The sequence below is a fragment of the Aspergillus pseudonomiae genome (genome assembly GCF_009193645.1).
Source record: "Aspergillus pseudonomiae strain CBS 119388 unplaced genomic scaffold BDV37scaffold_7, whole genome shotgun sequence".
Taxonomy (NCBI): Eukaryota; Fungi; Ascomycota; class Eurotiomycetes; order Eurotiales; family Aspergillaceae; genus Aspergillus; species Aspergillus pseudonomiae.
In genome coordinates, this window is record NW_022475999.1 from 366,242 (window position 1) to 388,294 (window position 22,053).

The 22,053-nt window shown below is 49.1% G+C and overlaps 6 protein-coding genes across 6 annotated transcripts; 3 read left to right on the forward strand and 3 right to left on the reverse strand.

Moving 5' to 3' along the window:
- The first annotated feature begins 45 nt into the window (after positions 1–45).
- Positions 46–831, forward strand: BDV37DRAFT_239185 (ubiquinol-cytochrome c reductase complex assembly factor 2). The gene is made up of 2 exons (XM_032080924.1): positions 46–183; positions 250–831. Exons 1-2 carry the CDS (start codon positions 169–171, stop codon positions 619–621), a joined length of 387 nt encoding a protein of 128 aa, XP_031945566.1. The 5' UTR covers positions 46–168; the 3' UTR covers positions 622–831.
- Positions 811–2,892, reverse strand: BDV37DRAFT_239186 (3-oxoacid CoA-transferase). The gene is made up of 3 exons (XM_032080925.1): positions 2,588–2,892; positions 1,350–2,529; positions 811–1,278 (listed from the first exon to the last, which is right to left on the reverse strand). The coding sequence occupies exons 1-3, from the start codon at positions 2,648–2,650 to the stop codon at positions 965–967; spliced, it is 1,557 nt and encodes a 518-aa protein (XP_031945567.1). The 5' UTR covers positions 2,651–2,892; the 3' UTR covers positions 811–964.
- A 374-nt stretch (positions 2,893–3,266) lies between these two features.
- Positions 3,267–8,680, reverse strand: BDV37DRAFT_239192 (ubiquitin-specific protease UBP2). Its single transcript, XM_032080926.1, has 11 exons — positions 8,287–8,680; positions 7,458–8,209; positions 7,188–7,395; positions 7,090–7,135; positions 6,635–7,035; positions 6,488–6,576; positions 5,894–6,431; positions 5,150–5,825; positions 4,670–5,090; positions 4,436–4,607; positions 3,267–4,325 (listed from the first exon to the last, which is right to left on the reverse strand). Exons 1-11 carry the CDS (start codon positions 8,318–8,320, stop codon positions 3,754–3,756), a joined length of 3,909 nt encoding a protein of 1,302 aa, XP_031945568.1. The 5' UTR covers positions 8,321–8,680; the 3' UTR covers positions 3,267–3,753.
- Positions 8,681–8,716: 36 nt separating this feature from the next.
- BDV37DRAFT_239194 (Tim17/Tim22/Tim23/Pmp24 family protein) lies at positions 8,717–10,088 on the forward strand. The gene is made up of 4 exons (XM_032080927.1): positions 8,717–9,000; positions 9,062–9,181; positions 9,243–9,437; positions 9,502–10,088. The coding sequence occupies exons 1-4, from the start codon at positions 8,724–8,726 to the stop codon at positions 9,594–9,596; spliced, it is 687 nt and encodes a 228-aa protein (XP_031945569.1). The 5' UTR covers positions 8,717–8,723; the 3' UTR covers positions 9,597–10,088.
- Positions 10,089–13,159: 3,071 nt separating this feature from the next.
- Positions 13,160–15,887, forward strand: BDV37DRAFT_279196 (SLM1 family PH domain-containing protein; the record flags this gene model as incomplete). Its single annotated transcript, XM_032086277.1, has 4 exons — positions 13,160–13,697; positions 13,773–14,260; positions 14,314–14,651; positions 14,705–15,887. The coding sequence occupies 4 exons, from the start codon at positions 13,160–13,162 to the stop codon at positions 15,885–15,887; spliced, it is 2,547 nt and encodes an 848-aa protein (XP_031945570.1).
- Positions 15,888–17,135: 1,248 nt separating this feature from the next.
- BDV37DRAFT_239205 (RNP domain protein) lies at positions 17,136–19,305 on the reverse strand. The gene is made up of 8 exons (XM_032080929.1): positions 19,132–19,305; positions 18,984–18,991; positions 18,829–18,922; positions 18,638–18,769; positions 18,509–18,560; positions 17,962–18,401; positions 17,741–17,894; positions 17,136–17,689 (listed from the first exon to the last, which is right to left on the reverse strand). The coding sequence occupies exons 1-8, from the start codon at positions 19,249–19,251 to the stop codon at positions 17,550–17,552; spliced, it is 1,140 nt and encodes a 379-aa protein (XP_031945571.1). The 5' UTR covers positions 19,252–19,305; the 3' UTR covers positions 17,136–17,549.
- Positions 19,306–22,053: the final 2,748 nt, after the last annotated feature.

Genomic DNA, 22,053 nt, shown 5'->3' on the forward strand with positions numbered 1-22,053 from the left:
TAGATCATATCAAATAATTTAGATATCGCTACTCCGACAACACATCGCAACCCACTTAATCACTTGCATTTGTGTCCGGGACAATCCCGCTGGCTTTTGGTGTTTTACAAAATTCCAAATCTCCTAATAGACCACTTTTCTCGCTCATCCATCACAGTCGCAAGCATCATGTCCAAGCCACCGGTAAGTCTTGAATTTGTTCCTGCAACCAAACTAGATCAATCAACAGTGACCTGACACCTGTTTTAGACCCAAACTATCACGCGCATTAACCACCTTCTCAAACACTGGCCCGTTGACCATGTCCGCCCTTCAGCCGTCTCCGTTCAGACATACCTCCAGTCCCACCTCCCTCAAACCTCAGAGAACCCTTCTAAGCAGCCGCAACAACAGTCGTCACAATCGCCACCTCCGCCTCTGTCAGAGGCCTCTTTGAATGCACTGTCGTCGCTGTTGGAAGATCGCTATGCCCGACGGTATCCATTGCCTGCTAAGCTGCGGCGGCCGACGGGTAACCCGGACTACTATGACAATGTCGTTAAAGAGTTCTCAGAGGCTCCGACACGGGATTTCTGGGGGAGAGTCAGCGCGAGGTTGAAGGGTCTTTTCAGGTTTAGCTAGGGTACTGCAATATTGGCAATCTTGGAAGTTAGGGATGGGTTGAGGAGTTTGTATACTTATGCTTCAATGTACTACTATCTATCTACTGCGATGGGAATATAGATCACGGATAAAGATTACCTTCACCGCATCACGTTTATCTTAATATCTTCTGGTGGGGGCAATGTACAGTTACTGTCCGAGACATATTTTTGAATAATATGAACTGTTTTCTGAAAGAATTGGTATATACAACAGTTCCCGTACCCGACATGATTTCACAAACTATACGCTTATAAATCCCATAATTCTGCGAATTGGTGACATCCAGACATGCAAACAAAAAGAGGAAAAAAGGACACAATTACAGCATGGGCTTCACATCATCAGCAACCTTGAACGGAGCTTCTGTCTTGCTCCGGACTTCATCAACAGTGACACCGTCGGCAAGCTCAACCAGGGTAAGACCGTCAGTGAAGTCAACATCAAAGACACAGAGTTCAGTGATGATACGGCTGACACAAGTCTTGCCAGTCAATGGGAACTCGCACTGCTTGACGATCTTAGGGTTGCCCTTCTTGTCAGTGTGCTCCATAGTCACAACCACCTTTGTAGCGGAGGGGTTGGAGACTAGATCCATAGCACCGCCAAAGCCCTTGATCTTACCGGGCAACATCCCTATCATACCACAGTTAGTACTGACAGATGCCAAAGTTTTACACAAGAAGATCATATGCAGAAGCACTTACAGTTAGCCAAGTCACCTCTGGCGCTCACCTGCATGGCGCCCAGAATAGTCAAATCGATTCTTCCTGAACGGATCATGCCGAAGGACTCGTCACTGCCAAAGCAAGCCGCACCGGGCGCAAGCGTAACCGTCTCTTTTCCGGCATTGATAAGATCCGGGTCTTCCTGGCCCTTCTTAGGATAGGGGCCCAATCCCAGAATACCGTTTTCAGACTGGAGCTGGACTTCCACGGAAGGATCGACGAAGTTGGGCGCCAGCATGGGCATACCAATACCCAGGTTTGCGTACATCCCGTTCTTGAACTCCTTAGCCGCACGGCGGACAATACGTTCACGCTTCGCGGCGGTTTCACCCTTGCCCAGGGCAGCAGTGTCTTCACCCTCCTCCTTGGCAAAGGTGTACTTCTCGATACCCTTCGGTGTCGTGCTCTGAATAACACGCTTGACGTAGATACCGGGCAGATGAATAGCAGCCGGCTCAATCTCACCGGGCTCGACGATGTGCTCCGCCTCAACGATTGTCACCTTAGCATTGCGACCCATGGCTCCGTTGAAGTTCTGAGCAGCATAGCGGAACTGGCAGTTGCCCAGCTTATCGGCTTTGTAAGCCTTAACAAAGGCATAGTCACCCTTGATAGACTCCTCCATGACATAGCTCTTGCCATCAAAGACCTTGACATCGCGGGGCTGGCTCCGCAGAGCGACGGTGCCATCAGCATTGTGCTTCAAAGGCAGCTCACCTGTCTGCACAACCGTACCAAAAGCGGCAGGTGTGTAGAAAGCAGGGATTCCATGACCGCCCGACCGACAACGCTCAGCCAAGGTGCCCTGTGGTGTCAACTCTAACTCAATCTCGCCCGTTAGGTACATGCGCTCGAAGGTCTTGTTCTCGCCCACATAGCTGGCAATCATCTTCGAGATCTGCTTGGATTCGAGAAGAAGGCCAAGACCCGCTCCATCCACACCGGCGTTGTTGCTGACCACCGTCAACCCGGTGATCGAAGGGTTTGCTCGCACAGCATTGATGAGAGTATCTGGTACACCAGAAAGACCGAAACCACCTGCCAGAACGGTTGAGTTGGACTTCAAGTCCTTGATTGCTAAATCCGCAGACGATACAACCTTGTTGATCTCGGAGCGACGGACGCTGCTGGAGAATGCACGCGCAAGGAATCGTTGATGCTAGTAGAAGACTCGTCAGTATGATCCCGCCTCGATATCACTGGATTGAGAGCACTACCTTGCTCGGATCTGCAGAAAATTGCCGCGCAAGGCGCAGACACGTAGCAACTTGTGAAGGCATGGTGAATTGAGAGCCCAGCGGGGTTAGACGCGCAGAAAGCACTACAGCTGCGGTTAAGAGTGGCTACTGATCAAGCCAGGCGTCAGTCTCTTCGTGAGATTTCAAGAAGACACTGAGAACCAGTAGGTCAGGATGTCTCTAGTTACGCTCGTGAGCTAAGGAGCAGTACGAACGGATATATAATGTCTGGCGGAATCCGACGGCGGCTTGCTGCGGAGATGCGGAAAGCTAGTACCCGTTGGGGGTATTTTCTTAGTGCCCCCGGAATTTCCCCGCATTCGTTGGAGCTTGGGCAACAGGCTCTTATCCATCATTTGCTTTACTTCAAAAAATAACCGCACTTTCGTTGTACAATCCCTATCGCAAAGACATCCTATATTATTTACGCCAATCTCAATCCTATGAGCCTACAGCTCGTCAACTTCCGGAATGAAGGCAGCGTGCTACCCTGCCGATGTGGACTGCCGATGGCGGGCAACGTTCCGTTTCCGATCCGCGGCCCGCCTTGTCGGATCAGCGGCGCAGTCCGAGTCACGTGGTTCAATTAGAGCATACAACCAGACGATATTAGACACAGATAAATGTCATTGTACATCATAGACAGTCATAACTAATGGTATCACCCGCTATTTACAGGAACAATAAGTACTGACCCGCTGCCATGTACAAACAACAATAACTCAACATCTCACACCTGACATGAAGATTCTGTGAATGCATGGGCGGCTTGTGGTCGACGTATGCATGGCCATAGGAACGGCTTAAACGTCCAAGGTAATTTGAATTAAGTGAGTCCTCATTGGATCGAGCTTGGGAAGAATGGCGAGGGCAAAAGGTTGTCTTTATCAATGGGTGTTGCCGTGGCCTTCACTTCGAAACTACATGTTCCGCTGAAAAGAACCGCCAAACCTCATCTGTACAGCATAGAAAAGGACGACATAGGCAGTATCATAAATATAAGCGCACCAGGCACGGGATCACGGTCAGATGTCGCTGCACAGAGGGCCACCCAGCTTAGCTAGTTGAGCCAGCCACATCATCTAACCCTTTCCGTTTCAATGGATTCAGTGTCGCGACTCCGGTCGGAAGTATTGTTTCAGAGCCTACCATTGCACATCATGGAAGTCAGTGTCTTTGTTTGAGGGCCCTCTGCCAGTGACCCCGTTGCCCCCCACGCCTGTGGGGCCCGTTTTGTCTTCTATATGGTGGTTATCTTCCGTACCTGATGTGCCTTTGTCAGCCCATATTTCATCGTACGCCGGTGGGTTCATATCCACATCTTCTGCAGTTGTCGGTGCAGTAACCGCCTTAGTAGCATTTGCCACATCTACACTCGGCTGATCGTCTGGAGGAGACTCGAGTATCTCCCTGCAAAGAGGACTGACTAGACGGTCCTTCATAGTTGCGTTGACATAGACTAGGAAGTACGGAGTCGGGGGATTTTGGCGGTCCTGGCTCGTAAATATTTCATCCAGGTCGTGCACTTCGGTGACATAGTTGTCGTTATATTTCCGCCAAACATTCCGTTCAAAGTCACAAATGTAAATGTAGTAGTGCCCGAATGAAACGGAGCCATGATGAACGAAGACAGCGTAGAGACGATAAGCCAAATGTTTGTAATCAGCAAACTGGCTTGAGATCATAGTTTGTAAATCCTTGATCTCTTGCTCGATGTCTAGAAATCATGTGAGTATAAATGTTCCACAACAACCAAGCCATATGTCGAAACAATATAGGAGCTTAGGAAAGATGAGAGCAGAGAAAGATGAATAGTGTGACACGTACAGTTCAGCTCTGCCTTCGCTATCTGAGAAAGTTGATTAAGCTCAGGTATAAGTTCTGGGTTGATAGGAACTGCATCTGCTGCGGTCTCAGGGTCCTCCTTCATAGAGTTCAGCTCTTCTAGCACATCCTTGGCATTATCGAATAAGCTCGGTATGTCTAGGCCATCAGCCTCCTGTGAGGAGTTAGCACATCTATTCACGGTGGATGGAAAACCACCCTTCGGTGGGTTCATACACTTTGGCGCTGCAACTCGGCTCGACGAGCCTCGAGTGTTCTTAACGTATTTTTCCATTCCCAACACTGGCGACGGCGATTCAAGATGTCGGGTTGTTGGGTGTCCATATACCGATCAAGGTAGATAGTTTCCTTCAATTCTAAGTGGTGGGTTGACTTGAAGGAGCGTTTCTTGACAGGATCGAACTGGACACGCTGGACCTGAACTTGGAGAACTGGCGGCAGCTTGCTGATTGCACTGAACTGTTCCGCCACCGAATTATCTACGCTAACTTTCTGGACGTCGAAAGCACCGTCAATGGCAGCATAGATATCTCGTGATCCAGTCGCGACGTCGATTTTAATATCACACCACCATTCTTCCTTTGATCGCACACCTTCATTTGTTTGGATGTAGGACTTGGCTTTACCGTAAAACAAGCTATTAAAGGACAGCATCGGTCAGCCCAGAACGTGAGATAAATAGGTAATGAAACTCACTCTTTCACTTGATCGAGCTGTTCACCATCTGGAGCAAGAGAGATTGGCTTGATGGCACATTGGCTCTGGAACAGCACATTGTTGATTACTTCTGTCACATCCTGTTGAGCTCCAATCTCCACTTCCTCTATAAGTTGCCTCTGCGGATCAGGTTGCGGACCGGGCCGTGGAGGAACTGGAGGAGGCTGGCTAGACGGCTCATTCTGCCCATTCTGCTCAGCAGAAGCCGGCTTGTCGGATGGTTGGTACTCAACTGCTTCAGGGATTGATTCGCCCTGCGCGACCGTCTTCGGAAAATCTGCACGTAGGGGCTCGGGCTCCTTGTCATTAGAAGGCGGGACCACGGCATCAATTCTAGTGCCATCAGAAACAAGAGTTGCCTCGCTATCAACATCGCTTGTCGTTGAGCGTTGGGGTTTCTCTGGCTCCGGAGCTATGAGCTCATTGGCTTCACTTTCTGTAGTCTGCTGTGGGGGCCCGAGAGGTCCCATCACCGGCACACCGTTGATTTCACCAAGAGCACTAGGTCTGATTCCAGATATCGTCGACCGGCGACGGATAGCGGCTTCGTTGGAAGGGCTGATCAGCGTCAACCGTGCCAGCTCTTGGGTGGGAATAACGTAAGTTGCTGGGGCAGTGATCATGTCATTGAAGAGAGTTCGCAATTCTCTGAGAACTGGAGCAGATAGGCGTGAGCTTTTCACATCGAACACGCATACTCAATAAATTAAGAACATCACCTACACCGTTGGGACCGTTCAACCTCCTTTTGCGACACTCTGCGAGACCCCACCTGCTTTTGGCTCACCATTTCTTCATTTATCTCCATTTTGAAATTCTCAAAGTCCAAGACCATATCACGGTATGGACGAATTGAAAAATAGAATTGCAACAGACTGTTGAGGTAGCAGGTATTGCCGATATTCTGCAGTCCGACAGGCCATTCAGCCAGGTTACGGTCAGGTTTAGTGGCGGAACCAGAAACCATATTGCTCAGCAGAGGGCTATTCTTATCTTTCGCGATAATCCGCAACGCTTGATTGTAGTTTTCAGCTTGTGCTGGAGCTTCGTCTACACAAATCGTGTATGCTGCCATGATTGCCCCCTCATCCACGGTGCGGTCGGGTATCTGAAGGAGACGATAGGCATCAGCAACGTCCATCTCACCGGCAGTCATTTCGCCTGTGTTGAGGAAATGCTTTAAGGCATCCGATTTTCGCTCCTCTGCTAGCAGTTGGACTGCACGGCGAGCAAGGTCCCGGCTAGATGGATTGTCGTTGACCTTGAGTGAAGTCAGCACAAAGGCTCAAAGCTAGGTTTCAGGCATCAAAGAAATACTTTAGCTGTGTAAACTGCCATAACAAAATCATCAGATGTGTCAGCGCTAACGCCAAGGAAAACCTGGGCCTGTTCAGCAGTTGACACCCCTATTGCCGTTAGTTATCTCATTGAGAGCCATTTCTGGTTGGGTCAACTCAGTCGTACTTTCTTCCGCTGCTGCCTTGATCCGCTCACTCCGTCTGCTATCTCCTATCCTCCATAGCTGTCTGCGGGTCTCGGTCTCCTGAACAGCAGTAGTGGCACCTAGATAAGCATAGAATTTCCCAATGATGCTGTCTTCTGTGAGTCGCTGATCATCGTGGCTTAGACCAAAGTATTTGTAGGCATCAACTACGTCCTCTTGGGTGTATTTCCCTTCGGAGTAGGCTACCTGGACTGCCTGATCTATAAGTGAACCATCATCCCCTCCTCTGAGAATTCCAATTGACTTTAGACACTTTAGGTAGACAGGAGTCCTAGCAGGGTCCACCGAGACTTGTCGGTTAAAGGCCTCTATGATTGATGAAGCCGCCATGTCTTCAACGACGCCCAGGTCTTCGTAGTAACTGTTGAATGATTAGCATTCGTTCACAAGGGTGTGATTCTCAGTTGAGACAGACGGTTGAGGAGCCATCTGAAATTCACTTGGTCGTGAGGCCTTTGGGTCTAAGTATTATTAGCATGAAAGCCATGGCATGAGTTGTTGGCATACACTTACAGTCCAAAGATTCCAATGCATAGAGGAGATCGTTGAAGACTGGTTGACGATTAAATTCTAGCTGGTGGCCCTTCCTCTCTACCACTGGCCTCTGTTCTATGAGTGCTGTAAGTTCGTGTATAACGTCATCGAGAAATATTTTTTGTTGGTCGCGATAAGGGAACTCTGCCCACGGATTCGGTCGCGGAGGCTCCCAAAAGCCTTCGTTCTGGTCAAAGTATTAACCACATTGCAACGTGCAAGCACATGGTACAGTGCAAGTTTACAAACCTTAAAGCTAAATCCCAGGAATGCTAACAAGTCTTTGCAGGGCTTCCCTTCAACTCCAAAGCACGTCATGAATCTTTTATTAACCGCTGAGATCGACTTGCTCTGTTGGCTATCAAGAAGAGCGTTGCTGATATATGTACGCAAGTTCAGCAAGACATTGAGAGGTGCGGGCGGAGCAACTCCTTCCAGACGGTCAGGATGGGTTGCAAACGCCTCGTTCGCCCGCTCTCGTAGCACTTCGGGGTCTACCAACAGTCGCACCCATTCATCATTGAGGACAGGTGAAGCGAACCGCACAGATACTGCAACGGAGCAAGACAGATATGAACATTCATAGTGAAATGTCTCCAGCAACTGTCCCTTAGGGCTGACCTCCTCTGGCGCAGCGCCGCCTCTGTATTTTCCGGACTTATATACCAGATGATGGATGTGATCTGAAAACCTCGCACTAGGTTGACCAATACCGGGCGTAGAGCTCACATCAACCTGCAAATGATAGCGGCACCTCAAGCACACGGCCGACACCTTTGTAGGGGCCCCAGTATTGCCTTGTTCCGACTGAGGGACATAACTCTGTGCTGGCTTCGATACAAAGTTATGGCGGCAGGCAGCCGATGAGATGTGTTCTAGCGGTCCATTGTAGTATTCAGGAAACACTGGCGGGACGTCCGCGAGCAGATTGCGGCCAGTCGCTGGAGGGTGAACAGGATCATATTCGTATATATCTTGTACAAGACGGGGGGCAGTCTTGCCTGGTCGTCGGTTTGTCCATATCAGTACCGTGTGCATAATAAAGCAATGCACTCCCGCATCGGGCGAAGCTACTTACCTGACCGTTGAAAGGACGTCATGGGGACGCTCATTTGAGCTCACAGTTGGCGGGGATCAGGCCGAGGGATCCAGAGTTGTTCAAAGAAAAATTTCCATAAAGATGGTTTTTATTATCTTCCTATTAGATGTAGATCTGCTGTGATTAATCACTTGAAAGCCAAGAAATCATTCGATTCTAATAGAAAGAGCGTTGGCAGCTGGGCTGGCGGGGAGCCCACTGCAGTTGGAGCAAGCGGGCGGCAACTTGGACGATGGATTCACCACCACCGACGGGGTTGATTTTTGGGATCTTTTCAAAAGAAGGAACCGTTATTATAGATCGAGAATTAGATACCTCACAGAAAGGGACCGACAAAGTCGTATGGTAAGCAATGCCATCTGTACTCCCATCATTAAACATGAAGCTCTAGGAGAGCCTGGGGAAGGCGGTGCCGCATGGCAGAAACCGCGACTTCCCAAAATCCCAGCGAACCGTCGGAACGACTCGCCCACTACAAGCAGAAGCCCATTCCAGATTCAACCGCCACCATGGCTGGACAAACTGAAGACCACAGCTACCATCCTAAGGATGCGATCCAGGCGACAATGAAGACCACTATGCTCACTGGTGGAGTGGGTCTTTTCGCCTCGGCAGTTCAGAACACCCTCACCAGGAAGAACGTTGGGCCATTCGGTGTCTTCGTGAGAAGCGGCAGCACAATCGGTGTTTTCGGTATGGATGCAATTGGAATCGGCCAGTGTTATGCTCGACTTTACTGACAACTGTTATCCAGCGGCAATGGGAGGTACCTATGAGTTCGTGAAGACGGCGTCCGCCAACCTGCGGGAGAAGGAGGATCACTGGAACGTCGCATTGGGTGGTTTCTTCTCTGGTGCGATCCTGGGTCTACGAGGTCCGTGTTCATATTTTCTCTCAATTTGCCATTGCATCACGTTATTCTAACCGCTGTGCAGCCCGGACTTTCCCCGCCCTTCTCGGTTATGGTGCTGCACTGGCAACCGCCATGGGCGCTTTTGAATACACCGGCGGATCGTTGTGGGGTTACAAGAAGAACGCCGATATTGACGAGTTCGAGCGTCGGGAGCAATTGCGGAAGTCATACAGAACCTCGGGCGAGCAGACCCTTGCCGAATTGGGTGAGGGACGAGGTATGTCAATCAATTGTGCCATGACTTTGATAGAAAGGTACATTATCGCTGATGTGATCTATAGGTCTCTATGGTCCTGGCTACGCCGAGAGACGGGCACAGAGAATCAAGGAAGCATACGGTATCGAGGTCCCCACATCCCAGGCTCCCGCTTCATGAATATAGTTCGGTTTCCAGGTCTCTTTTCAATCTGCCGATTCCCAGTATCCTTGTGTAAAATTACCCTTATATGTCGAACACATTTAGCTAGCAACTTTGGCAAAATTCTTCTCTGGAGATTGCATTGTTCATTGGTCATGTTTTCCTTGTTGATGTCTTTCCATCACTTGACCAACATGAACGTAAGAGCATGGGTGGCGGCGTGACTACATTTCTAGCGTAAGGGACCAATTGCGCACAGCCAACACATTATATGCTGAGCTATGTATGCCGTGTCATTCTTCAATGTGCATTGCGATTATATTTAGAGTGAAGCAGCGAGGGATGTTAGATACCAGCGGCGGTCTATCTGCAAGACTATGCGATAAGAATCAACCCATGCTTGGAGGATCAACGGCGTGCCTTAAAATAGAGCAAAAGCAAGTTTCACCATTGAAGCGATTACAGGCCCTAGATCGTTAAGCTTCATAATGTCGATACAAAGCTTATAGAGGCACGTAAGGTCGTACGGTACATCCATCCATGACGGAGTCTGGAGCGTGGCCGACCAATCACATGGCGGATTTATCAAATCACTTCAGCCTTGATATTCAGGTATCCACCCGCATTAGGCTGACCTAAGGATCATGTAAGAGACGACGGAAAACCGGAACGCCCTATCCATATGATCTATGGAACTGACAGAACGCTGTCAATCAATTGAAGCAAACCCAAGGGATGCAAGGTTGATGCAGGGGAAAAGTCAGGGGATCTGATATCATCCTCCTTGACTCGCCGCCGGAACCCTACGGCAGTATACAAACAACCTTTGCTGCAACTACTACTAGAGTTTTACCCTATGATTGATTTGGGAGTGTATGTATACAGCGACGGCGGCGGTGGTTTCTGTGGTACGGTTCTGGGTACTGTAGCTCCATGAATCAGACCGGCAGGTTTTACGACAGGATCGACTAATCACCGACTATCTGCAAGGTCTCTCACAACTCCAGACCCTTCTGAGGGATCTCATGAAAAGAAGTAAACATTGAATAAGGGAGTGGGTGGAGGTGCTAAACTGTCTATTGCAAAAAGGGGGGAGGGCGTGGAGCATCATCCTTCGCTTCGATACAATTGGTAGTAGATGATGTACTTTTGTATAGTATACTTACTATGCTAGTTAGTTCCTCCTCCGACTTAGTCAGGTATGGGAAATCAAAAATTCAATTAGGAGTATTTCTGTAAGTATGAACGGGAATCTGCCCGAACCAGTCTTCTGGAAACCTTCCGGCTTTGATCGACATGGAAAGCGATGAACCGTGCATGACGTCGAATAGAAGGTTCTTTTCCCTTTTACTTTTCACTTCTTGGGAGTCGACTGTAATTGCTGCCTCATCGCGTCCCGGAGAGGAAGTCAAGAGCACGGCCCGAATATCTCCTTTTTTTTTTTTGTCTTTCGTAACCTATAAGAGGGGGTGAAATGAGTGGAGATATTGCCACTGGACGGAAGGTCGGAAAAGGGGTGGGAGAGGAACCAAACGAAGACATGAGGAACAATTAATGCAGACGCTAGGAAGATGCAAAGTCGATGATGATTTCCTCCGTATGATTAAATTCGATCCACTGAGAGATGGATCGGGATGTTTGATTGGCGTATTGATTGATATGAGCTAAAGGGGGAGAACCATCGCCACAGGTCAGCCTCTCAAGTGTTGACCCAGCCACTGTCCACTCGGTCCCAGGGGAGCGAATGATTTGAGAAACTGATGATGGTGACGATGACGCTGGATATTTTCATTTGGACTAGTTCGCGACATCCTGCAATTATTCGCCTTGAGAATGGTTTCTGTCTTGTTGGATATTGATTAAATCAATATAGGCTTGACACTACTGCATACTCCTGAATCAACCCAAGCAGAAAAATGGTTCGTTGCTGGTGAACAGGCAACGGCATTTTTTTTTTTTTTAATCCCAAGGGTATTTTTAATAATAGAAATGGTCATCAAACTAACATTCTCTGGCCTGGTAGGCTTTCTACGACTAAGAGAAATAGAATACATAGTAATAAAAAGAAAAGGAGGATACACTGATGGGTGGACATGGGTACGGCTAGTATACCAACCTCACACTAAGCCTGAGTCGGTAACATTATTATTTGACCTTCTATTGTCCAAGGATTAAAAGAGGTGGTTAGGGATTTCCTCCATACAGAGTACATGGCACAGAGGACGTACTCTTCTTTTATTTGTTCTCTTCGATCCAGACAATAGAGATTGGTAGTAGACTATTTACGAGTAGTGGTACAGAGAATTAAGTACCCTCCTAGGTAAGGAACATCATTACTATACTTGTGAATTTTCCTGTTATCAACATTCTCTCTCTCTCTTCAGCTGCTATCCTTCGTTGCTGGAGATTGAAAAATATTTTCTACCTCGGTATGTCATTATTACCTTTCCATTCCATGGATGCCTCTCTCTCCCTCCCCATTCTCTCTCTTCTACCTTCTTCTCCTCTTTTCATTTTCCAATCATTCCTCGTGAAGCTCGTCCGTTGCTCACGCCGAAGATTGGTTAGGGTCCGGGGATTCCGTTTCCACTGTTTGGGGAACCAGTCGTAGTTCTTGGTCGTCATAACGTCGCATCTGCCTTGAAGTCTTTTTCGCCGGGCGTAGACGTCATCCGGAACCGTCCAAGGCTTTAACCAGATAGTACTTAGATAACCCCTCACTCTCTCAGCTGGGTGCATTTGGCTCAGAATTGATTGCTGCGATCGTACTTTTTCTCCTTGACAACCACAACTCAAATATCGCATGATCTGGGTTTCCCTCCAGGCCAAAGACGGCTATTCTGATTATTGATCCTATCCCAGCGCCGAATCCTTTAATAGTCGACCCGGTGGGGCACATTCTAATGAGGGATCGGCCGTGACTACTGCCGGACAGGACGACAGTGACACTATCGCCGAAGATTAGGAGGTCGTTACCTTTTCCCTTGAACCCCCCGCAAACAGTTCGCTCCAGACCCTCTGGGACGCTTCTTAGTTCGCGCCCTTAGTTCAAGGAGGTCACGTCCCAAACCCCCCGTTCGCTGGGTAACCAATTCCAGAAAACCGTTTCTGGTGATTTATCTTGGGAATTGGGACATTACCCGATCTGGATTTTTAAAATTATCACTCTCCTTTTTTTTTTTTTTTTTTTTTTAATTTTTTTTTTTTTTTTTTTTTTTTTTTTTTTTTTTTTTTTTTTTTTTTTTTTTTTGTTTTTAATTCCTCAGTTCTCATATAGGGTTTCTTTTTTTACTTTCTCTGGTTGATCTTTTCTCCTATTCCCCTTCTTTTTGCCTTCTAGAAAAGCGATTTGTCTTGACCACTACTCCATACATACATATACATACATCCCTCCCCATACGTCTCTGGTTATACTTCTCACCAAAAATCTCGGCCCGCATCGACCAACCGTCGGACTTTAGGCACACTACACTCTCAATCACGGGTCTGGTTTGCACCGCCCAATTGCTCGCTTTATCGAAAGCCATTCGCCGCCGCCCCCTCTCCAATCCCCCTCCTTCTCCTCTTCTACCCTATCAACCATGGCCACAGTGGTCCGGTCGCAGACACCGCTGCAGGACCCTTACGGCGCCATCTCACAGCCCGCAAATTCCATATTCTCAGGTCAGGGCTATGGATCGCGGTCCGCCTCTAGACCGAACTCCTTTATAGCCTCCAACTCCGGCTACAACTTTGCTTCTGGGGCTGTTACCGAGCCTTCGGTCTCTCATAACGGTCGATTTCATGAGGAGTTCGATGTCGCCAGCCAACGTGGTTCCGTCGTTTTCGAGGGCCCATCATCCGCCGCCGTACAGCGCTCCGCATCTCAGATGTCCAACTCCCGTTCTGCGACACCCACGCGATCCGGGACTTTGAAAAAGAAGTCCTCCCTTAGCAAGAGAGGCAGTATGCGACGCAGCGGGAGTAAGAGAAGCCTGCGCGCCGGAAGTGTGAGGAGCCTAGTCTTAGGCGACAAGGAGAAGTATAGCGTCGATGGCGCCGAAGATCACAATAGCGCGTTCTACATCCCTGTTCCTACGAATGGGAACCCGACGGAAGTTTTAGCAGATCGCTTTCAAGGTATGGCTTTTCCTGTAGCACAGCGCAGCTGTGTACCCTTTGTACACAGGAATCTGTGTTTCTGACATACATCAGCTTGGCGTAAGGTCCTAAAGGATCTCATTGTGTTCTTCAAAGAACTCCAGAAATCCTACGAAACTCGATCCAAACTATTCATGTCGGCATCAACTGTTATCAACAATACAGCGTTGCCCCCCACCTTTCTCAAATCCGGCGGCCTGGCAGATGCGACCGATATTCTGCGGAATTTCCATAAACAGGCGTATCAAGAAGCGAGCAAGGCTGCTGAGGTAGAAAACGAGTTGGTCGCTCAGCTAATGGGACTCCGAAACGACCTTCAAAAGAAAACCAAGGAGATCAGGAGCCTTTCGGGCGATTTTCGAAACTCGATTGATAAGGAAGTTGACGCCACCCGCAAATCCGTCCGCCATCTGCACGAAGCCCTAGGCCTGGTCGACACGGATTCCGCAGCCACAGCGGGAAAGGGAGACCCGTTTATCATCCGTTTGGGTGTCGACAAGCAGATTGAAAAGCAGATCGAAGAAGAAAACTATTTGCATAGAGTACGGGACCTCACATCATGGGTCACCTTGACATTTGCTAACTCGTGATGCAGGCGTTTTTGAATTTGGAAAACTCTGGTCGCGAATTGGAATCCATCGTGGTTAGCGAAATTCAGAAGGCATACAAAACTTACGCCAACATCCTTACACGGGAAGCCGACGAGGCGTACGATGCCGCGGAGAAGCTTCGGGCAGGGCCCATCTCGATGCCACACGACCACGAATGGAACTCGTTCATCGCAGAGACCGACGAGTTAGTCGATCCACGAGTCCCCCTTCGGGACGTGGAGAATATCTCCTACCCTGGTAAAGACCATCCGGCCGCTGCAGAGGTCAGATCAGGTATGCTCGAACGTAAGAGCAAATATCTCAAGAGCTACACGCCTGGCTGGTGGGTTCTATCATCCCCTTCTCGACGTTGCTCTTGTCACTAACATGATACAGGTATGTTTTGTCTCCGACTCATCTTCACGAGTTCAAGTCCGCCGATCGAGTGGCCTGGCAGACACCAGTGATGTCGCTGTATCTCCCGGAGCAAAAGCTTGGTTCGCATTCGCAGCCGGACTCCTCATCTCACAAGTTCATGTTGAAAGGGCGGCAAACGGGGACGATGCACCGGGGACACTCATGGGTCTTCCGTGCCGAGTCGCACGAGACGATGAAGGCATGGTACGAAGACGTCGAAAGCCTAATCTCCAAGACCGGTGAAGCAAGGAATGCATTTGTCAGGAAACATGTGCGCACTGTAAGTGGTGCAAGTTTCGGTCGGACGTCTACCAGCAGTGATAGGGTTATGGATGAGGACGAAGCAGATCGCACGCCCTACTCGGCAGGATCAGTGGTTTTAAACCAAGAACGCCCGGCATCTCAACCGCGTGAAGCTGGCGGCCGTTTCCCCAGTGACGTGCAGATAGACCGCCATTTACAGGCCCCACTGTCGCCATCAAGTGGAGAGAGCTCCGGCGAGAGAGATCTGTTGGCCGCCGTCGGATCGTTACCTGACGCTAAATCCCCTCTCCAAGGCACGCGTCGCTCCATGTCTGAGCGTGATATGGATATAGACCAGGTGCAGCCTTCAAGCCAGGCGGGTGAAATCACGCGCCAACCTTTTGAGAGACACGACAGCTATTATGGCCGCTGGATGAACACGGCCGACCATCAGAAACAAGTGCAGGCTCAGCAAATCTATGATAACACTCAGGATACCGCTGGATTTGAGAGGGGGAATATGGCTCCCAACTTGATTGCAGGATTGAGGGCAACCAATTCTCGTGAAAGCTCTCTGTCACGACAGAGAAATCGGGGGGAAAGCACCTCGACTGCGCCTACCACTACAAATGTGACAGATCACACTCTCAACACTCTCCCCACCTCGATAGATGAGAGGCCAGAATCGATATCACACGGACCCGATGAGCCTATGACTGACAGCTGGAACAAAGGACAAGGGCCACCCTCTGTCCGTACAGCTTCATCAACCACGGCAGTGCCCATCAACGCTCCTAGTCCGGGTATCCCCACCTCGAACGAGGCCATGAAGCGTCCCCCCGCTGCGACCAAAAACAGCGTATCCACACTCGACCTCAAGATTCCAGGTCACTACCCACCAGCCAACGTCCCCGCATAGATGCTTGGATGGCCAAGAAGGCAGGTTCCACCGACAAGTGGATTGATCTCACTTGTCATATTTCAATTCTTCTATAAATATTTGCAACTACCGACCAGTAGCATGTTTGTTTCCTGACATACATGCTCATTCACTCCCTTGTTTCTATCTGCGTCTTTTTCATTTCCTTTTTCTTTGTTTCCTTTGTTGTGATGTCTTCCCTTTGTTTTCAACGGTCACTCGGTTTTCCCATGCACGAAGAAAACACACAAGAATGATCATTTCTGGCGTTCAAGTACCCAAGGTCGGACACATGATCGGATAAGCAGGCGTACAGGTAACAGGTACAGGATCACAATCCGAAAGTTTGGGCGTGGGTCAGGGTTTCATAGGTCTCAGGTGACAGGGTGCGTGGTTATGTTATGGTTATGCATTTCCTTTGTTCGAATTTTCCTTTTTGTCTCGTCTCGCTTGAGTTTCAGGTTCAGGTTCAGGTTCCAAGTTCCATCAATTCCTCTTCGTCTGTATCATATTATATTCCCCCTTTTTGTTATTCCCCCCGGGGCGTTTTCGGTTCCCTGGTTGATTTACCCTGAGTTCGAGTTCCAGTTCACATTGTTATTCTTCCTATCGAAGACCCTGAGATGGTCTTTTGAATGCAATGCTTTGCTTTTGGCTTTACGCGATCGGGCTCCTAGATCGGCTGTTTGTTTTGCGCTTTGTTCAACGAGTTGTTATGAGTTAAAAGAAAACTTTAGGTTATGCTGAAATATCATTACGTTGGGATGAAGATCTATGGCTATTTCGTCTTTTTTAAATATACATATATATATATATTTGAAGTGGACGGTTGGATATTGTTTAGTTTGTAGACAAGATAGTGTGGGAATGTATGTTATATATTCCAAGGGCTTTGAAGAGATATATATTGATCTAGGAGCGGAGATCCACAGTTGTGTATTGCAGACTATCAGCACTGATACGGAGTAACGCAACTGAAACCGAGTCTGTCATAGTCTATGCGGTAATTGGAAAAGGAAGTGACGGTCTTACTATATATATAGCCTCCTTGTTGTTGCATGATCTTATTGCATACTTATTAGCTTACGTAGTTTATATCTTTGCGCGTATATAGATCGGGACTTTCTCTGCCATAGGTGACCCTGTAATACACTTACGTAGATTCTAGCAGTGCCTTTTGAAATGGATAATAATAGCAGGCACCGGATGATAGAATACGGGTTGATAAGAACAGTTAAAGGGAAGAACTAATGCCGCGAACGGCGAGAATATTGGCATTGGCGTAACATTAAATGATCGGGTATTGCAATTTCTACCAAAGCCAACTCGAAAATGAAGTAAGGAGCCTCTCCAGAACCGAAATCTTCTAGTGGAAACCCCACCCAAGATGTGGGAGACAGAGCAAAGCCAGACCATGGTCAATCACAAACTCACCCGTAGAAGAACATAAAGTAAGCAGAATCAAGGTCCGATTTGTCCCACAGAACCAGATCACCAGAGAAGAAAACAAACAAGACAAAAACAGAGGCATCAAAAGCGGTAGAGTAGCATCATCGCGTCCACACGAATACTTGGTCATGCAGTCATTTGACCGGGGTGTAATCACATCGCAAACTTTTCGACCTCATCGGTCCGTCGAAAGGAGCAAAGAATACGATACTATTACATGATCTGGTCCTGCGTGATACCGCCAGTGGGCTCGGCACCCTCCATGGCGTCTCCGGGGCCAGCTCCCGCATTCATGTACTTGACAAAAGTGATACCGAGTGGACGGCCACCGTATTGATAACCGGTGAACTTGGCTGTACAAGCGTCAGTGCTTGCATTGGAAGATGCGGCTTAAAAAAACATACCGATTGCAGTTTCTGCCGTCTCTGCGTTGTCAAACTGGACCACACCCGTGCCGCGCGAGCGACCATTGGGCTCGTACTGAATCTCTGCACGATCTACTTTTCCAATAGTCGAGAACAGGTCGACCAGATCTTCATTGCAGGTGGACCAGGGCAGCTATGATTACCACCACACATTAGTACACGGGTCCACGAATGACACTTGAGCGCGAAAGGAGGCTTACGTTGCGGACATAGATAACCGGGCCCTTCTCGCCTCCGGAGGTTGCAAAATCCGTGAACGGGTTGGGGGGCACCGAGGGGACACCCTCAAAGCCAGGGCCACCACCGCCAGGACCACCGAAGCCACCGCCGTAGCCACCGCGGCCTCCGAATCCGCCAAAGCCGCCACGGCCACCGCCGAAGCCGCCCCGACCACCGAAGCCGCCACCGCGACCACCGAATCCACCACCGAAGCCACCGCGGCCTCCAAATCCACCCGGTCCGGCACCGGCAAAGCGATCCTCACGAACCTCCAAAGACCGACCCTGCCAGTCGTAGCCATTGAACTGTTGGATAGCATTACGGGCATCCTCAGGAGATTCAAAGGCGACAATGCCGGAGCCCTTGGGACGTCCGGTAGCATCGGTATGAACATCGGCACGGACGACGCCGCCTTGCTGAGCTGTAAAGTGTTCTTGGGTCAATCACGGATTCAAATTCCGGATACAGAATGGGAGTGAAGGTTTGCAAACGAGGCTGTTTGGAGGGACGCCTCTGTATTGCACTTACCTGCTTGGCGGAAAAGATCCTTCAGGTCCTGCCAGCCAACATTGAATGGAAGCTAAACGCGCCTAAGTCAATATCTCTGCCGTGGGTGATATCGCATTACATCCAAGGTAAGAGGAGGGGGGAACAAACATTGGACACGTAGAGCTGTCTTCCGCCAGCTCCACCACCGTAACCACCACCAAAACCGCCGCGGCCGCCGCCACCGCCGCCGAAATCCCCACGAGAAGGGCCACCGGTGAAACGAGGTTCGGGTTCACGGTCCTGAGACCTGTCAGCATATGGGAGAGCCCGCTAGGGAGGTATTGAAGGGCTCGACATACCTCGCGAACGTAGACTAGACGGCCCATAAGGTTCTGGTTGCTGAGCGTGTTGACCGCATTTTGCGCTTGCTCCCTGGTCGCGTATTCCACAATCCTACTCAACGGTCAGTAATGCCTTCGAGGTGAACATAACGGGGCGTCGTGTAGAAACATACCCGCATCCCTACAGTATCCCGGACGGCCAGGCCCAGCCCGTCAACCCAAACAGTCCATCAAAACGAACCAACAAGGGGAAATGGAAAAAAAAAAGCCAGAAACACAAAGGGGAAAAAGGAACCAGCCACACTACGCATTGGCGCCCACCTTCGACATTCCATTGGGAAGTAATAAGACGTCGGCAAAGATGACCTCACCAGCTGTAGGGCGCGGAAAGATAGTCCCCCTCCAAGTCAGCCACGGATTCCAATCCAACAAAAAGCGCATCACACATCCGACACAATATGACCCTGCTCACCCTGTCTCATAAAGTCTTTCAAGTGATGCCACTTGACATCGTAGGAAAGGTTTCCTACATAGACCCGACGGTCTTGTTGGGAAGACTCGCGCACTGCTTGCATCATTTGTTCTTTGGCGACAGCGCGGTCCTCAAACGATCTCGGAGGCGGCGGGTAGCTGCTGCGTCCGCCGTAACCAGAACCCGAATGTCCTCCAGAGGGGCCTGGTGCAGTACTCATAGGCGAACGGGAACGGCGTTCACTGCGGCGATAATCGTCACGACTCCGAGAGCGACTCCGAGGCGAATAAGAGCGACGGCTACGTCGAGGGCTGCGCGAACGACGTCGGGGTGAACGAGACCTCTCGCGCTGCGCGTGGTCAGTATCGTAGTAATCGGCCGGCATCGACACGGATGGGGAGGGAGAAAAGAGGAGAAAAGGGAAAAGAAAGAAAAGAGGATAGGAATGGCTAGAAAAGTATGACGGCGAGTGAATGGAGAACGAGATCTGCGCGGTGGCTTTCCAGGGTTGCAATTGGGTGTTCCGACACCTTGGGACCGAAGGCAGCCTTCACACCATTGAATTCCGGGAGAGGAGAAAGCCCAAGTCAGGTGACGGGGACGGGGACGGGGCGCTTAACAAAGCAATGGAGTAAGACTGGAGGACCCGGAGGACGGGACCCGCGAAGACAGGTGGGGAGTTTCCTTCAGACCTCAAGCTAATGCACTGCCACCAGGGTGTCTTTCGTGATAAAAGAAAAAGGAAAAATAAATCATATCAAAGGAAAAGAAACAAACAAAAACACCAGAGACAACCGTTTCATGTGAGCTAGGAAACTGCCACCGTGAATACCAACGCGGGTGATATCTGGAGTCCCAAACGTCTACCGTCCCAAACCGGCTGGTATAGTTGGAACCCTCTAGCCATGGTCACCTCCCAACTGGTACGGATCGGTGGTGGTTTCTGGGGTGGACCAAATATTGCGCAACACCAAGAAAATACAACAACATCAGGCAGGGCAAAGAAAAAAAAGAAAAGGGCAGATCCTTTAGAAAATAAAACCATGAAGGATGTAGCAAACCGATGCAAGATTTCGCGAACGGTGTGGAGGGACAATACTTACTTGATATGGTCGGTAAACGTCAGCTGCAGATTATACCTTAAATGTAAGCAACAGGTTTGACGATCCTCAGAGCACGAGGAGATCGAAGTAAGAAGATAAAGAAATACCAGTGATGACGCGGACGGGGGATTCAAGAACAGAGGAACAATTTAGAGAGTCGGAGAGAGAGAGAGGAGAGAGAAGAAGGAAGATGTTGTGAGAGAGAAGAGGTAAAGGAGGGTAACGGCGGGGTGTGAGGGAAGAATAAAAAAGCAAAGCAGCAGGATAAAAAAAAAGAAAAAACGAAAAAAAAACAAATAGGGTAACAAGGAAAGCAATGAATGCGAATGAATGCGCCCGTCCAATTCAGACCAGTCTGTCAGACCTTCACTCGGGACGGGGAGGACAGGATGAAAGGAGCATGCGGTATGATTGGCGTTCCCGTGGGAAACCGAAATGCACGCCTTCTGCCCGGTGGATAGCTTTGGGTAATCAAGTAGGTCAGAAGAGGTTTAGATGGACTGACCCTTCTTGCGACCTCCGAGGAGCCGGCTTAAGGACCAGGATGGGAGGGGGTGGACGATGATGGGTGGAGAGTAAGGCTACTAGTCCAAGGCACGGCATAAGAGGGGAAAGGAACAAAGTCAAAACAAGGGACGGCCGGTTCCTACAGTAGTGGGAAGCCCGCAAGTGAGGTGACCTTTCATGACTATGTGGATGTGCAGCTGCTATCAAAAGGCCAAGAAGGGAGGGGGGGAAACAGAAACCAGGGCAAGTATGGCAGATGTCAGTCTTCAGTGGGTATGGGAGGGGTCAATTGGGCTCGAAAAAACCACTGAAACCCATCATTTTAGATTATAAGACAAACGGAAGGAGTGGGAATGTAAACAATGTTTGTAAGGACATGGGGATGGGGGTTGCTGATGTGGATGGGACGTTTTTGATAGTAACCTTGAATGAGAATAATCATCTTGAGTAAAAAAAAAATGGAACCAACAAACGGCCATGGAATCATGCAGATAAGCAAATGCATAAGATAGAATTTTTAAAAAAAAAATAACAATAACAAAGAGAACACCAATAAAGTAAAAGAATTAAGTCACCTACCCATGACGGTTTGTGATGCTGCAATCAAGAGGGGAGAATGGGGGAGGAGAATGAGAGGAGGAGATGTGTTGTGGTGTTGTTTGGAAGGTCTGGACTGTTGTTGTCACTAGAGAATGTCGATGCTGAATGGGCGGATGTTCAACTCCCAACAGGATTTCAGAACAAATCAGAAGGACGAAGAGAAATAAAAAAGGGGAACAGAGTAAAAGGTAAAATAGAAAAACAAATTAAAAAAATCAATAATAGATTGGAAACGAAAACGGAGACTCTCCGGAAAGTTCAGTCAACACTGTAATATTGGCAGGGGTGATGGTTGCAAGTTGGCCTTTCTTTAATATTCTTGCGGTCTGTTCTCACTGTCCTCGACCGGTCAATGTTACTTCCACGCGGGGGTGGGCAATAAGAACTGGGGAAGGGGGGAAATAAGACAATGGGAGGTGGAAGAGAAGAAAGGTAGAGAAGCAGAGACAGAGACTTACATTAATTATGCCGGGGAAATGAAATCAAAGGCGGCAGGAACAAACAATCAAGAGACTCCGTAATCATGCGTTCAACATCGTCCCTATCGCAGATGAGATGAGA

Coding starts and splice junctions, on each gene's coding strand:
- BDV37DRAFT_239186 (XM_032080925.1), bottom strand. CDS start 2,650: ATGCCTTCACAAGTTGCTACGTGTCTGCGCCTTGCGCGGCAATTTTCT. Junction 2,530..2,587: donor TTTCTGCAGATCCGAGCAAG/GTAGTGCTCTCA, acceptor GTCTTCTACTAG/CATCAACGATTCCTTGCGCG. Junction 1,279..1,349: donor CAGAGGTGACTTGGCTAACT/GTAAGTGCTTCT, acceptor GTGGTATGATAG/GGATGTTGCCCGGTAAGATC.
- BDV37DRAFT_239192 (XM_032080926.1), bottom strand. CDS start 8,320: ATGAGCGTCCCCATGACGTCCTTTCAACGGTCAG. Junction 8,210..8,286: donor GACGTCCTTTCAACGGTCAG/GTAAGTAGCTTC, acceptor ACCGACGACCAG/GCAAGACTGCCCCCCGTCTT. Junction 6,432..6,487: donor TGGCAGTTTACACAGCTAAA/GTATTTCTTTGA, acceptor ACTTCACTCAAG/GTCAACGACAATCCATCTAG.
- BDV37DRAFT_239194 (XM_032080927.1), top strand. CDS start 8,724: ATGGCAGAAACCGCGACTTCCCAAAATCCCAGCGAACCGTCGGAACGA. Junction 9,001..9,061: donor CAGCACAATCGGTGTTTTCG/GTATGGATGCAA, acceptor ACTGTTATCCAG/CGGCAATGGGAGGTACCTAT. Junction 9,438..9,501: donor CGAATTGGGTGAGGGACGAG/GTATGTCAATCA, acceptor TGTGATCTATAG/GTCTCTATGGTCCTGGCTAC.
- BDV37DRAFT_239205 (XM_032080929.1), bottom strand. CDS start 19,251: ATGCGCTTTTTGTTGGATTGGAATCCGTGGCTGACTTGGAGGGGGACT. Junction 18,770..18,828: donor GTCTAGTCTACGTTCGCGAG/GTATGTCGAGCC, acceptor GACAGGTCTCAG/GACCGTGAACCCGAACCTCG. Junction 18,561..18,637: donor GACAGCTCTACGTGTCCAAT/GTTTGTTCCCCC, acceptor AGGCGCGTTTAG/CTTCCATTCAATGTTGGCTG.